At 52.0% G+C, this 14,865-nt stretch overlaps 3 protein-coding genes across 5 annotated transcripts in view; all 3 read left to right on the top strand.

Annotated features, from left to right (window-relative positions):
- ASIC1 (acid sensing ion channel subunit 1) overlaps nucleotides 1-2,635 on the top strand; it is a 41,494-nt gene extending 38,859 nt beyond the window's left edge. The window contains exon 11 of the transcript XR_014794464.1: nucleotides 2,616-2,635. The gene's annotated coding sequence lies outside the window, so the exon portion shown is untranslated. The remainder of the gene's footprint in view (nucleotides 1-2,615) is intronic.
- Nucleotides 1,062-13,914, top strand: GPD1 (glycerol-3-phosphate dehydrogenase 1). 3 transcript variants are annotated; one of them, XM_084877498.1, is made up of 9 exons: nucleotides 1,062-2,837; nucleotides 3,244-3,421; nucleotides 4,210-4,350; nucleotides 4,937-5,075; nucleotides 5,306-5,418; nucleotides 6,104-6,337; nucleotides 6,786-6,892; nucleotides 7,888-10,903; nucleotides 13,505-13,914. In XM_084877498.1, exons 1-8 carry the CDS (start codon nucleotides 2,797-2,799, stop codon nucleotides 7,982-7,984), a joined length of 1,050 nt encoding a protein of 349 aa, XP_084733624.1. In that variant the 5' UTR covers nucleotides 1,062-2,796; the 3' UTR covers nucleotides 7,985-10,903; nucleotides 13,505-13,914. The 3 variants fall into 3 exon arrangements, with proteins under 3 accessions (XP_084733624.1, XP_084733625.1, XP_084733623.1); XM_084877497.1 differs by having other exon boundaries at nucleotides 2,782-2,837; nucleotides 7,888-11,082; XM_084877499.1 differs by lacking the exons at nucleotides 6,786-6,892; nucleotides 7,888-10,903; nucleotides 13,505-13,914 and adding an exon at nucleotides 6,642-6,766 and having other exon boundaries at nucleotides 6,104-6,407.
- COX14 (cytochrome c oxidase assembly factor COX14) lies at nucleotides 13,513-13,914 on the top strand (the record flags this gene model as incomplete). The annotated part of the gene is made up of 1 exon (XM_084877544.1): nucleotides 13,513-13,914. One exon carries the CDS (start codon nucleotides 13,513-13,515, stop codon nucleotides 13,684-13,686), a length of 174 nt encoding a protein of 57 aa, XP_084733670.1. The 3' UTR covers nucleotides 13,687-13,914.
- Nucleotides 13,915-14,865: the final 951 nt, after the last annotated feature.

Here is a 14,865-nt window from a genome sequence, read left to right as displayed (position 1 = left end):
GTACCTGCTTCCCAGCTGGCGGCTCATTACTTTCCTCCTTTGTGCCATTGTCTTGCTTGGTTCTACCCAAGGGGGTTTAGAATATAGCATGCGTGCAAGCACATTCCAAAGTGGGATGGGAACTCTCAAGCATTCCCTGTCTTCAAACCCGCCAAGGAGAAAACCACCTCCTAATCTGGAACTTGGGGGTTTATCAGATTTCAGTAGGGAAAGGAGTGTGGGTGGTAACTTGGAGTGGAAAAAAATTATGTCAAGGACATTGAAATAGCATCTGTTTTTACCCAGGCTGATTACATGTGTAATGAGTAACTGATGAACCTTTACTAATTTCAAGCAAATCTAGTTTGCTCTTGGGAAGAGCCTAGTGATACAGATAACTTCCTATGACAAGCCGTTCTGGATCTCTGCACACTATTCCTATATAAATGAACAAATTCTTTGTCTCCACACTAAAAATTACTACAGGAGCATAATGAGATGGAAGAATTTAGGGAAAAACAATGGGGTTATTTTATGCATAAATATCCATTCTTTGGGGTTCCCATCATGTGTTAAGGACAGAAGCATTCTTTCTCTTCCATCACCCATAATCAGTTCTCCCAGCTGGCAGCCTGGCACTGGAGCCTTGTCTCCGAGCCAGTGCATACTGGAGTGATTTGTGCCAGGCTGGCTCTGTAGAGGTACAACTTTGTTCCTAAGGGAAACAACTGATTTTGTGTTTGTTCTCTCCTATGGGAACTGGCCATGGAAGGAGAATATGGGGGGCTTTTTCTGGGCAGCCATTAGAACATTATTCTTTTTATTATTTTTTTATATTTTATTGATTTTTTACAGAGAGGAACAGGGATAGAGAGCTAGAAACATCGATGAGAGAAACATTGATCAGCTGGCTCATGCACACTCCCTACCGGGGATGTGCCTACAACCAATGTACATGCCCTTGACCGGAATTGAACCTGGGGCCTCTCAGTCTGCAGGCCAACGCTCTATCCACTGAGCCAAACTGGTTTCCGCGCACACAACTTTTATTTTTTTTAACATATTTTATTGATTTTTCACAGAAAGGAAGAGAGAGGGATAGAGCGTTAGAAACATCGATGAGAGAGAATCATCGATCAGTTGCCTCCTGCACACCCCCCACTGGGGATGTGCCCGCAACCAAGGTACATGCCCCTCACTGGAATGGAACCCGGGACCTTCCACTCGGCCGAAGCTCTATCCACGGAGCCAAACCGGTTTCGGCCATTGTTCTTTTTTTTTAAAGAAAATGTTTTTATTGATTTTTGGAGAGGAGGGGGTAGGGAGATAGAAACATGGGTGAGAGAGAAAAACTAACCTCCTGCATGCCCTTTTTGGGGATCGAGCCTACAACCTGGCACGTGCCCTGACCGGGAACTGAACTGTGACCTGGTGCATGAGTTGATGCTCAGTTGAGACACAGTGGCCGGACTGGAAACCATCGCTTTTGACCTCGTGCCCACTTACCCTTACGCAGTGGTTGCACAGATTCCCCTCTAGCCCAGTGTTTATCACTGTTGCCGGCCAACAGTGGCCCCAGGGATTGGAAACACCCACTTAGGAGTCTGCCAGCTCAGGAGGTCAGCATGTGAGCACACAATGGTCTCTGCCCTCTAGGTCAAGGTGCACAGGCAGCTGGAGTGTTAGGGCCCTTCACCTCTCCTCAGATCAGCCTAGAAACCAGAGCTCCCTTCGGAGTCAAACAGATGGCTGTGGGCGATAGAGAGCCCTAAACTGCTGAAAGCTGCTTCCATTCCCCTCCCCACCCCACTTCCTCAATCACAGCATCGGAGACCAACACGCTCTCACAAAGGTCACCGCTACTCCGATCCAGCCTCCTTTCCCCTTTTCTGGCTTCTGCAAACTAGCCACCGACCTGAGGCGGCCCGAGTGTGGTAGTTTAAAGCCCCAAGAAAACTGAAGGGTGCTGAAAGCCTCTCCGGGGCAGAGAGCACGCTGGCACCTTCTCTCTCCTGTCTTCTTCAAGCCCAGAGTCGCAAAAGGAAACCTGTGGGCATCAGAGCCTCTCACTTTGACCTTCCCCATCCTCCCTTCCTGGAAGACGTTCAGGTGGGGAGACAGGCGAGGAGGCCCCTGGTGAGTGCCTGAGATGAGGGCTGTGGGTAGCCGAGATGACCTTGTCCGTCAGGGCTCCTGGGGTCTCATTCTTGGGCTGGGTTGTCCCCAAAGCACGCCTTTACCTTTGTTGTGGTCTCAGCTTTAAAAGTGGGCCCACCCCCACTCACAGCCCTGCAGCCAGTGTGGGGCCAGTGACCTGGTCCCTTCCCTGCTAGAGGACAAAACTGCAGAGCACTTTTTGGAGTCCTGGCAGGAGGATATACCAGACATATACCCCGGGAAAGAAAACATTCCTGTACCTGCTACCTGGGCTGCATGTGGCACACTGTAGTGCTGTGAGACGGGAGGGAGTGACGGGCCAGTCACTTGCTCCTTATCTGGGCTTTTTCTTGGCACACTTCAAAACGAGACCGCCGCAGGGGGGTACGGGGGGTTGAGCCGGGGCCAAAGGAAGACTGCCAGCACCATCAGCTGGCAAACCTGAGGCAAAGTGGAGCGTGGTTTGTGCCCCATTCCAGTTCCCCACCTGTCTCTACCCCTTTCTCCCGTTTCCCTGGCTCGGCCAGACTGGCTCCCCAGGCGCCTGCCTCCCCTGGAGGGCGGGGCTTGGCTGCACCCACGTGTGGCAGAGTTATATGCTCCCAGCGCAGAGAAGAGCTGGGAGTGTGAACCAGCCGGCTCCGGCAGAAAAGCGGCACCATGGCTGTCAAGAAAGTCTGCATTTTAGGCTCCGGCAACTGGTAAGTGGCTCTGCCGAGAGGTATGGGGAGGAAGGGGGATCCCCCAAGAACACAGAGGCCTAGGTGGGCAGGAGGCAGGCAGCGGGTAGAAAAAACCCTGACTCCTCTTCCCTCCCTGCTGTTATCTTCTGTGTTCCCGCTCCCGGCCCCGGAGGACAGATGGTGTCCAAACCTCTCCTGGCCCCTGCCTGGCCCTGGCCCTGGCCCTGCACCTGCTCGGCACGGAAGGGGGCCTCCAGTGCTCTCTGCTTAAAAGCTGCTTGGGTTTGGGGGTGGGGGTGACAAGGAAGGTAAATAATCTGGTGGGCTGTGCCCTCCCCTGCCATACACTGAGGTGGAACACTGCCCCCTCCCCTGCCAACCTCCTCCATCACACCCCCACTTTCTGTGCTCCCTCTCCTACCAGGGGTTCAGCCATCGCCAAGATTGTGGGTGGCAATGCAGCCAAGCTGGCACATTTTGACCCACGGGTGACCATGTGGGTGTTTGAGGAAGACGTCGGGGGCAGAAAGCTGACAGAGATCATCAACACACAGCATGAAAATGTCAAATACCTGCCAGGGCACAAGCTTCCCTCCAACGTGGTGAGCTCCAACTCCCTACAGGGAAGGGAGAGGGGAGGTGTGCTCGCCTCCTGCTGAAGGGGGCCATTTCCGGTGCGACCTGGACTTGGGAAGTGTCTCAGGAAGGCTGTTCCAGGCACCGGGCACTCCTAGGCACAGCCCCCAAACTGCTTTCCTGGGCACTTTCTGGAACAGGAGAACTCCCACCCCCAGCCCCCGCCCCCATTTATGGACTCCCAGGTCTTCAAAAGACTAGGAAGTTGGTTTCTGTGGCAACCAGACAGGCTCTCTGGCTCCCAGGCCTGGGGTTCAGGTAGTGCCTGCCTCAGGCTCTAATCCAGTTACTTATTCACTGGGTTATTAGCAGACTTGGACGATGCTCCTTGGACTTAAGGTCTTTGGTCAAACCCACGTGGCTCACTCCCCAGAGAAGACAGAAGAACTGGCACTGTCCCTCCCCGTTCGGGACCCTGAGGAGCGGGGTGATGAAATCACTTGGCCTCTTCCTCCTGCCAAGCTCAGGCCTCCTTTGGCCTCTAACTGTCCCGCAGCCAAAGGCTAGGAGGGTGCTGGGAGGAGGTTTCCCAGAGTCAGGAGCCCCGGAAAACTGGAGCAGAGAGGGATGGTGGCGATGGGAGAAGGAATACAGTGTCGTATTCCTCCAAGTTTAGCCCTTCCAGATTCAACCCCAAACTGGTCGTCTTTTCCCCCACAAGCCTCACTCTTTGGCTTTTAGATCTTCTGAACTGAATGGGGTTTCGTGGGGGTCAGAAGAAGTCTATCAGCCCATGAACACGGTCACCCCACAGGTGGCTGTCCCAGATGTGGTGCAGGCTGCCGAGGATGCTGACATCCTGATCTTTGTGGTGCCCCATCAGTTCATCGGCAAGCTCTGTGATCAGCTCAAGGGCCATCTGAAGGCAGGAGCAATCGGGATATCTCTTATTAAGGTGCCAGGGACACCATGTGAATGGGGGTGCAGCTAACTTGTGGGGCTCGGGGTGGGTAAAGTGTGGAGGAGAGAATATGGCAAAAGTAGGCTAAGAGTCTCTGGGAAGAGGAAAGGAGTGGCTTGGGGAGGCGTGGGAAACAGTGAGATGCTGGAGGCTACGGGGAAGGGGAGGTTGGTTGAGGAGTAGACAAGAGATCGGTTTGGAGGCAGATGACCTGGAGCTTAGGAGGTGTCCAAAGGATACCGGGGGTGTGAGGAGCAGGCTGGGTTGAGGAATGTGAGAGAGGTTGGTTTGGAGCAGTGACTGGGATGGAAGTTGGTTTGGGAACTTGGAAGTGAGTTGTACAGGAATGTGGAGATACACTGCCTTGGAGAGAGAGTAGGTGGAGGAGAGTTTTCGGATGGATTTTCATATGCCATCCACGCTCCTTACATCTAGCTTTGGCTGGGTTGGGATGGCAGCAGGACATATGGGGGGTCGGGGGACACTGATGAACAGCGGATTTGGAAAGGGTAGGATTTCTAGGTGGGAAGCCCTCGGTGGGCATAAAGAGCGCCTGGCCTGAGCTCCGTCCTGTGCCCAGGGTATAGACGAGGGCCCCAACGGGCTGAAGCTCATCTCTGAAGTGATTGGGGAGCAACTCGGCATCCCTGTGAACGTGCTGATGGGGGCCAACATTGCCAACGAGGTGGCTGATGAGAAGTTTTGTGAGACAACCATTGGTGAGAGCCCCACCACAGCCCACGTACATAAAGCAGCTCCATACTCTCCCTCCCCCAAACCCACTTAGCCATCTTCTCCCCATAAGGCAGACAAAGGAAGAAGACCCAAGCATCAGAGGTGAGGGAAGGCTGGGACACCCCGAGGGAAAGGGTTTCGGGTCCTGCTTAGGGCAGGTGTGCAAAGGAGAGCCAAGAGTCCGCTGTTAACGCCTTGCCCCTCTCCATTTCAGGCTGCAAGGACCATGCCCAGGGACTGCTTCTGAAAGAGCTCATGCAGACGCCCAATTTCCGCATCACGGTGGTGCAAGAGGTGGACACGGTAGAGATATGTGGGGCCTTGAAGGTGAGAAGGACGTAGAAGCAGCTAGGGGGTGGGGAGAAGATCCTGGGGTGGGGAGAAGAGGGCCTGGCTTAGCTATACCTGGTTACTGGTCCTCCAGGCTCTCACTCAGAGGCAGTTGCTCCCATTCCCCACCAAATCCTATACACGTAGGAAGAACTGCAGAAGCAAAGCCAAAATCATTTAGGCGGGCTGATTATTCACCATCGGACACAGGACCCCCCTCCTCCTTTCTCCCTGTAGCCTCTTGTGGGACATCCCTCTCACTGGCTCCAGGGGCGGTCCAAGGAGAAGAGGAGATGCTCTGGGGGAGCACTCAGGCTCATGGGAGATGCCCAGAACACCCAGACAGACTGATGGCTAGAGCTCTGGACCCTAGACAGAGCTGTGGATATCAGCGATAGGCCTGGGCGGGGGAGCCAGCCAGATGGAAGACTGGTTTTCAGTAAATTCCTCCAGGATGGAGGATGGAGCAGAGTTGGGGAGCCGGGCAGCATAAGCCCAGGCTAGGGGAGAGCACAAGTGGGAAAACCACGAGGTAGAAATAGTCTCGGAGCCACCCACTATGCTTCACTTCTTCAGTGGGCATATCATGGCTGATGGAAGCAGCATGAGGCCGGTGGCGAGGGCTCCGAGTGGGGCCTGAAGAAGGGGATCCTTTCTCATCTGTGACTTCCATTTTCCAAAGAATGTAGTGGCCGTGGGGGCTGGCTTCTGCGATGGGCTGGGCTTTGGCGACAATACCAAGGCAGCGGTGATCCGACTGGGCCTCATGGAGATGATTGCCTTCGCCAAGCTCTTCTGCAAGGGCCCTGTGTCCTCTGCCACCTTCCTGGAGAGCTGTGGCATCGCTGACCTCATCACTACCTGCTACGGAGGGCGGAACCGCAGGGTGTCCGAGGCCTTTGCCCGCACAGGAAAGGTGGGCGCCGGGGAGAATGGAGAACAGAGGGTGGGCTTAGAGGTGTCGAGGTAGAGGAACCTGGCTTGAAGTGTCTTTTTTTTTTTTTTTTAATATATTTTATTGATTTTTTACAGAGAGGAAGGGAGAGGGATAGAGAGAGTTAGAAACATCGATGAGAGTCATCGATCAGCTGCCTCTTGCACAACCCCTACTGGGGATATGCCCGCAACCAAGGTACATGCCCTTGACCGGAATCGAACCCGGGACCTTTCAGTCCGCAGACCGATGCTCTACCACTGAGCCAAACCGGTTTCGGCTTGAGGTGTCTCTTGAGCACAAACATTAAGCTTGTAAACGTTGCTAGCCTTTCTTTCCTTGACCTTCCTACTCTCATCAAGCCCCGGACTCTCAACCTCACGCTAATCCTCCTCTCTCATCTCCATCCACCTGTCCTGTGCTTTCACAGTCCATTGAGCAGCTGGAGAAAGAGATGCTGAATGGGCAGAAGCTACAGGGGCCCCAGACAGCCCGGGAGCTACACAGCATCCTCGAACAAAAGCGCTTGGTACAAAAGTAAGTGTCTGCCACAGCCCCCCTGGGGACCAAGCCCACTGGGGGAGGGAGTCACAGCCAGAAGTGCTCTCCCATTCTTTAAGTTCTTGAACCCTCCTCAATCTGTAGTAAAGTGGGCAGAGAGGGAAATGTTATCTTATGTTAACACACACAGAGACCAGAGCTTGGAAAGAGTCTGGATGCCCACTGTCCCCCAACTAGGAGTTCATGGTCTTTGAACTCCTTCCAGTCTAGTGATCTTTATACCACATTGCTTCAACCCCTCTCACAGCCTCCCTCCATTCTTTCCTCATTCTCTGCTGTGGGGGTTGGAACTCTGGGCAGCAGGAATAGGAATAAATTGTTCTATTTTTCGGTCTATCATCCTGAGTCTAAGCTGCTCACCTAAAGCCAACCCTCTGTCCCTGACCTCTGTCCTGGGTCCTGGGTGAGGACAGTCTCTACGTCAAGGTGCTGCTTTATGTGAAGCACACAGACAAGAGGGGGTGATGGCTGATCAGAGCAGAGCTCTCTTGGTGGAGAATGAATCCTGGGATAAGAGGGAATGAAACAGGCTCAAGAGATCAGTTCATGGCTGGTCAGAGTAAAGCCTCCTGGTAAAGCAAACAGCCTGGGCAAGAGGATGAGGAGGAGGAAACTGGCATTTATGAAGCTCTTCACAGAGTCAGGATCCCTTCAGCACTGTGCCACACTGGCCCCCTTTTACAGGTGATGATACCGAGGCTCAGAGAGGTTAAGAGGTTTGTCCACTTGGATCAAAACAATTTCAGGGAATCATGTTGGCCAGTTCAATGACAGGGAGTGAGGCAATTAACAACCTGACCCTAAGACCCAGAGCTAGGAAGTTAAAATTCTCAGCAGCTGGGAACTGAGAACCAGAGGCCACCTGAACTCAAAGGTGGGAGGGGAGGAGAATGGAGGGTTCGAAGGGGATGTGGAGTGGGGGTTAGAGGATGTACAAGGAGGCTAAGCTGGGTCTCTCCTCCCCATTCCAGGTTCCCTCTGTTCACGGCTGTGTACAGAATATGCTACGAGAACCAGCCAGTGGGTGAATTCATCCGCTGCCTCCAGAATCATCCAGAACATATGTGAGCAGGCCGTGGCCCAGGCCAGGCAGTTTCTTTACCCCATGGAGACAGGCGGAAGTTTGTGTACCTGGCCACCGAGATATTTGGGACCCCCCCAGAGCAGCCCCTTCTCAGCTTTTCACCTGACAGGAAGCTGTAGGGCCCAGTGACCTGTCTGGACACCCTGAACCACCAAGCAGCCTGCAGCCTCTTGCCATATCTCAGCAGCAATGGAGAGAGAGGCCTCGATCCCCTCCAGATGTGGCGCCCGCTTTCTCCCTGTCCTCGGGGAAGGCCCAGGGCTGCCGCCTCTGGGTGTGCATGGCGGAGGGAGAAGGAAGTGAGGCAATGGGTGCCCACTGCTGCTTCACACAGAACAGGGATCCTGTCCCCAAGCCCAGGTCAGTAGCTAAAGAACTATCTCAGCCACAAGAGGGATGCGGCAAGGGCCCTCAGGGAGGGATCTGGCTTTTGAGCTGACATAGGGACTCCTTTGCTCTGTCTGACCTCTGCCAGGCCCTGCACAGCATCAATGGATCTCAGTGTTTGTTAACAAAATACAAAGATCTCAACCCCCTTCTAGCTTCTCCTAGCAACATCTGCGTCCTCAGAAACCTGTGGTCATTCCCTTTCCCCTCCCCCAGGCTGCCCTGGCACCAGAGTTGCTACCCTGGGGCTTGTCATTCTCCCCATGGACTTCCTGGTTCCTAGTTTTTTTTTTTGCCAGCTCCTCCCCACAGTGCGTGACCTTTCCAAGTCTTCCCTCCCCCTCCCCGTGGACAGCTACACCTTTTCACTGCAGGCGATCACACTGCTCCCTGTGACCTTTGTATTGGCCCCGCCTCCCTTCTCAGGAGCTCCAGTGGCTGGTTTCAGCTGGGATCCTCCTGCTCCCTCCCCAGGACATCCTTGGCTCCACCCCTTTTCCTTCTCCCCAAACCTCAACCTATTTCTTAGCGGCCTGCAGAGCGGCTAACCAGCTGCTCTAGAGGGCAGGTGGCCAGAGAGTGGCCCAAAAGCTGATCAGGGGTAGGGAAGGTGACCATGTCCCATGCTGGTGGATCATGACATTCCAAGGCCAGCCCTCTGTCATCTGATATATACACCTTCTCACAAGAGCTAGGAAACTGGAGGAGGGAAAGAATGAAAAGCACCCTACCCCTAAAGCAGCGATTTTCAACCTTTTTCATCTCATGGCACACATAAACTAATGACTAAAATTCTGTGGCACATGACCAATCTGAAGAAAAAAAAGAAAAAAAAAAAGGTATAGTTTTGAATCACTCACACTGGACAGCTATTGTTGTGTTGGCTGTTGTCACTTTTTTATTTGACAACTTAAGGGAAAAGAGGTCAGTGGCCCTGACGAAATAGTCAGGTATCGCATGTTTTGAAAAGTCCTTGCAGCACAGCAGTGTGCCCGCAGTGGCACACCGGCTGTCCGAGGGTAAGGGAAGAACAGGAGGGGAGGAGGGGAGGAGGGTGCTGTGCACTGGCCTTGCTCCAGGATGGGGAGGGAATGTCCCAGGTCAGCAGCCTAGGCTCCTGGCTATTAATAGTCTGAGGGCCTAAGATGCTCCTCGAATCCAGCAAAGGGTCTCAGCTTCCTGTATGGCAGCATCAGGCATATAACTAGCTCTGGCCAGCACCATGTTAACCCTCTCTTATTCCCGGCCTCACCAGGGAGGCAGGCTCCTCTCAGTACCTAGCTGCTGAGAATTCACTTTCCAGTGAAAAAAAGCCCCCCCAGATCTGGCTGGCCCAGTGAGGGGCGCTGGCTGAATACAGGAGGTCAGAGTGAGGGCAGGCAGGCAGTCCCTTCCCTCAGCACGGCTGTGACCTTGTTTGGGTAGTCAAACACTTTCGCCTACTCTTGTTCCCTCCACAGTTAACTGAAGCTGAGGCCTTCAAATGAGGCTATTTGTGTACCCAATAAAGTATGTGTGTATTTTCCAGAAACGAGTTGGGGAAGGGTGCTTCCGTGCATTGTGGCAGTTTGTATGCTGTGTGTTTTCATTTCTACCCCAAGGAAAGGGGGAAAAGAAAGCCCTCCTTGCCCAGCTGGCTGGCTCAGTGGTGGAGCATCCTCCTATGAACCAGGAGGTCACAGTTCGATTCCTGGAAGGGCACAGGCCCCGGTTGCGGGCTCAGTGGGGGGCGTGCAGGAGGCGACCAGTAATGATTGATTCTCGCTCATTATTGATGTTTCTATCTCTTTCTTCCTCACCTTCCTCTCTGAAATCAATAAAAAATATATTTTAAAAAAAGAAAAAGAAGAAAGCCCTCCTTGATGTTCCCAGCTGCTCCCTGCCCCTAGCAGTGCCCACGCAGTTCTCCTCCCCGACGGGGCACCCTCTCCTCCCCTTCCCGGAGCTGCTTTGGGACTTTCTCACGCCGCCTGCGGGCAGAGAGGCCACACACGGGGCAGAAGCAGCCCTCGTGCCCACTCCGTGGCCATGGCCAGGCCTGCGGCCTCCGTGGCGGTGCAGGCCTCACGGTGCGGGTCGTTTCCTACCTGAGCGTGGCCACCGGGCAGAGGGCAGCGCCAGGCTGGAGGGGGCGCGCGGCTCAACTCCGGAGGGCTGGCCGGGGGGAACCTACCCCGCTGCTGGCGACTTCCCTGCGCCGTGAGCCGAGGACTGGCGATTGACCGAGTCCGCGGCAAAGACCGCCTCTTCTTCCGTGACTGGGTACTTACTTAAAAGTTCCAGTTCTAGAGTTTGAGTCACCGGAGACCCTCTCTCAACGGAGAATGACTACAACCCCCAGAATCCAACGGGCCTCCTGGACCCCGAGGCTCGTCTGAGGATGCGTAGTAAGGGTGGCTGGGCCGGAAGCCGGAAGTTCCAGGACGGCAAGGAGGCGGGGCTGCGGGCGGCGCGCTCCCGCCTGGGTGTCCCGCACGCCGTGCGCTCTCTCTGAGTTGGGTGTCGTATCCCAGAAGGTAATTGGGGTGGATAGGCGGGAGGGGGAAAGGTGGCTTCCCTGACCAATAGCACCTCAGTGTCTAGGGTTGTTCCTGGACCGCCGCCCTCGTGTCAGGTGCTCTGTCAGGCCGCGCGCACTGGTGGCGGGACGCTGCCCGCGGAGCCTCGGTGGACGGGAGCGAGCTGCAACCTCCAGGTACGCCGACTGCGGGGGCGAGCGGAGGCGCGCCAGTTTGGGCCGCATCCTCCCGTGCCCTAGTCCTCGGGCTTCCGTGCCCTTGAAGTCACCGGTGTATGGGTGTATCCTGCACCGCGGACGAGGCCGCGATTTGCACTGCGTCCAGCTCAACAAGCTCCTTGCAGCTGTAGGTTCCTGTCAAACCTTGGCCCTCCACGTTCTGACTCTAGTAGCTCTGACCTTGGAGGGGGTCGGGGTTCGTGGGCCTGCTGAGGCCCTGGCTAAATTTTTACCCTAGGTTTACCTGTGACCTAGTCATCTATTCCCATATGACCAGTCTTCAAGGCACATAACTTTGCCCTAGTGGTTCCCAATTCTCATTCTGGCCCAGTACACCTGAAAAATGTAGCACACTTCCATCAGTGGCGGTGACTTGGTACAGCAGAGACTTTCAACCAGGAAGAGGGATATAGTTAAACGAAAAAGCCCCCCTCTTGAAGCAGGATTTCCCTAATTATTTTGCTTCTTCAAATTTGTGTTTCCTTGGCTTCCCTCTCTCTGGTCTTATCCTCTGCTTTGGTGGCACTCGTCACCGCCCAAGAGCTGTCCAGATTTGCATGTCCATCTGCCTAATAGCCAGCATCACCTGAATATTGTATTGAGCATCTTAATTTTAAGATGTCCAAATCCCAACTCAAGATCTTGACTGACAGTGTGATTACCACCTTGGTTCTTATTTCTTATTTCTAGTAAGTGTCCCAATGGACAAAGTTTCCTAACTTGGAGATATTATCAGCTTTGCCCTAATCTATTCAGTTAATAAATCTCTTTGAACTTCTGCATTTGTCTTCTTTTCTATTTTTTTAAAAAAATATATTTTATTGATTTTTGTACAGAGTGGAAGGGAGAGAGATAGAGACTTCGAAACATCAATGAGAGAGAGTCATTTATCAGCTGCCTCTTGCACACCCCCTACTGGGGATATGCCCGCAACCAAGGTACATGCCCTTGACCGGAATCGAACCCGGGGCCCTTCAGTCCCCAAGCTCTATCCATTGAGCCAAACCGGTCCCGGCTGTCTTCTTTTCTACACCCTGTATTAGCTCAGGGTATGTGAAGAGTTTTTTAAAATTTGAAAATAGGAACAATCTTAGGTTGGATTAGACAAGAGAAGTGAGATTCTAGATACCAAAATCAATTCTATTAAGTCTCTGTCACTCTAGCCAAGTTGTACCATTTTGTTTCTTGGCTAGCGAATGCTTCCAGCCTTCTTCCTTCAGCTCCTCAAAGGAGTGGTTAGCTTCTGGCCAGGGTTATGGGGAATGTGAGGGGAAAGAAGTAGGGGGGAGGTTGAAGGTCCGCAAGTCTCTTAATATTCTGCTCTCTCTGTGTGTTTTCTTCAGTCTCACAGCTTGGGGTCCTTTCAAAGCTCAGATAACCTCATCTTGAGATTGTGCCATTTGGTTTTCTTCCTCTGACCTTATTTAAAGTCACTTGGAATTATAATTCAAGGAAGCTATGCCTCAGCTCAGCTTGGAGTCCACCTTCAAGGGCTGGCTCTAAGGAAATGTTCAGACCGTAGAACTCACTCAGAGAAGCACTTATCTCACCCCACTCTCGACTCCCTAAGCCAGCTAATCCTGCGCTTTTCTTCTCCCACATATTCTCACTAATCTCAGCTAGTCTTTTTATTTCAATTCCCTCAACAAAGAGGAGTCTAAGAACACATAGTCCCAAACTGAGGAATGTTTTGTGCAGGATGAGAGATTGCCATGCTAGATTTTCTCTTGTTCTGTAGCTCAGAATATCCAGGGAATGGTTAAATTAGAAGTAATTTATCTCATGCAAATGTGAGTTAATTTGCTGGGGACTCCATTTCTTTTTAGCCGTTGGGATAGGTGCTTTGTGTTGTGTTTGGAACTTAAGAGTTAATGCTGGGGAAGGCGGGCACTATTTCAGGAATATTATGGCTTAAACAGATACTTGAGGGCTAACCTGGGAACCTAACCACCGTGAATAAGATTGTTTTTATGGGGAAAATAAATTGGATATTGCCTAGAAGGTTCCCATTTGATCTTCTACAGAGAATAATTTACTGCTCATGTTTAATCCCTGGCTACCTCCATTAATTGCCTGTTAGCCAGAAAAACTGATGCATGCTTAATGTACCAGTTAACATTTCTGGGTGGTCCATAACAGTCACTTCTTTCCAAAAAATGTCATCCGGATTCACCTGGTTCCAGCTGTGTGTGTGTGTCTCGTGTAGATTTTATTTTGAATCTTAGAATTCCCAAACGTTGTCAACCACTATAAGACGCTGCATCTCTGTAGAGGAGACAGACTAAGCAGGATGCAGAAGTTATGGAATGGCTTTCAACAAGGAAGTGGGCTGGGCACAGGAGACCTATCCTGGTGTCTAAAATTCAGTCTTTCTTTGTAGGGGACGACATGCCAACTGCCAAGCAACTAGCTGACATTGGCTACAAGACTTTCTCCGCCTCCATGATGCTCCTTACTGTGTATGGGGGCTACCTCTGCAGTGTTCGAGCCTACCACTTTTTCCAGCGGCGCATGTCCCGGCGCCTGGCTGCAGAAGAACAGAAGACCCCAGGAGACCTGTAGAACTGGGGGCTCTTCTCCTTGACCAGAGAGGCCTGAGGCATGCTGTGGAAAGAGCTCACCAACAGTCATCCAAATCGAGAGAACCAGGGCCTTAATGGTTTCCAAGTCCTGCTGGGGATCAGTGCCCGTTGTGTTCTCTGGAACTGCCATATAAGGAGGCTATCAAATCGTAACAGGAATTGGGGCAGGGGAAGGCACATGCACAGACATTAAATATTTTGTCATGTCTGTCTGTGTCTTGGTGCTTTTGTTTATTTAAATAGGCTACGACCACAGAGGTGGGCTCTTAACTACCTGTTTTCTAGTCATAGACTGGATTTCCACTATCTTGAGCTCTTAATACCCATGAAGTGGGTATTATACAGTTTTAGGAGTAGTAATATCAACTTTCATGACCTCATAAAAATGACTGTCCTAGCAACTGTATAAATCCCCTGACAATTTAAAGACCAGAGCTCTTTGGTCAGCGACCATTCCTGCACCAATTACTGTGCAGCACTTAAGGCAGGTAGAGGCCTTGTTTAACAGTCCTCTCAGAATGGCACCAAGTGGAAGAAGCTCAGTTCCCAAAAGGAAGGGTTGTTGGGCAGTCTATAGTAATTACAGTTCACCTCCATAAGCTCATTGGGTGTAGTTAGCATAATGGTCAATTTCTCGCTGTTCCACTGTACGGGAAATCAAACCGGCAGGTCTTATTACAGAGCTGTGAAGAGGATTTGAAAGAAAAATGTATTCAAGGTAAAACCCAACTATGAAGAGAGGTATTGTTACCACCATTCAGTTTTGAGATTTACTAGTTCATGTGCTTGGTGATCACCACAAATATCAACCTCCTTCCTTTTTCATACTTTTTGTGCATACTCCTCTGACCTTTGTCCCTCTACTCCTAACCTTTCACCTGAAAGCCCTCTTCCAGGATTAAAAAACACTGAGCTTTAGTCCCGGCCAGTGTTCTCAGTGGTTAGAGTATCAGCCTGTGCACAGAAGGGTCTTGGATTTGATTCCCAGTCAAGGTCATGTACTTGGATTGCAAGCCCTAACCCAGTTGGGGCCCATGCAGGAGGCAACCAGTTGATGTGTCTCTCACATCTCTCTCTCTCTCTCTCTTTTTTTTTTTTTTTTTAATATATTTTTTTGATTTTTTACAGAGACGAAGAGAGAGGGATAGAGTTAGAAACA

The sequence above is a fragment of the Pipistrellus hanaki genome (genome assembly GCF_964339955.1).
Source record: "Pipistrellus hanaki genome assembly, chromosome: 3".
In the NCBI taxonomy this organism is placed as follows: Eukaryota; Metazoa; Chordata; class Mammalia; order Chiroptera; family Vespertilionidae; genus Pipistrellus; species Pipistrellus hanaki.
This window is presented reverse-complemented; position numbering and strand designations above follow the sequence as displayed.

Coding starts and splice junctions, on each gene's coding strand:
- GPD1 (XM_084877498.1), top strand. CDS start 2,797: ATGGCTGTCAAGAAAGTCTGCATTTTAGGCTCCGGCAACTG. Junction 3,422..4,209: donor ACAAGCTTCCCTCCAACGTG/GTGAGCTCCAAC, acceptor GTCACCCCACAG/GTGGCTGTCCCAGATGTGGT. Junction 4,351..4,936: donor TCGGGATATCTCTTATTAAG/GTGCCAGGGACA, acceptor TCCTGTGCCCAG/GGTATAGACGAGGGCCCCAA.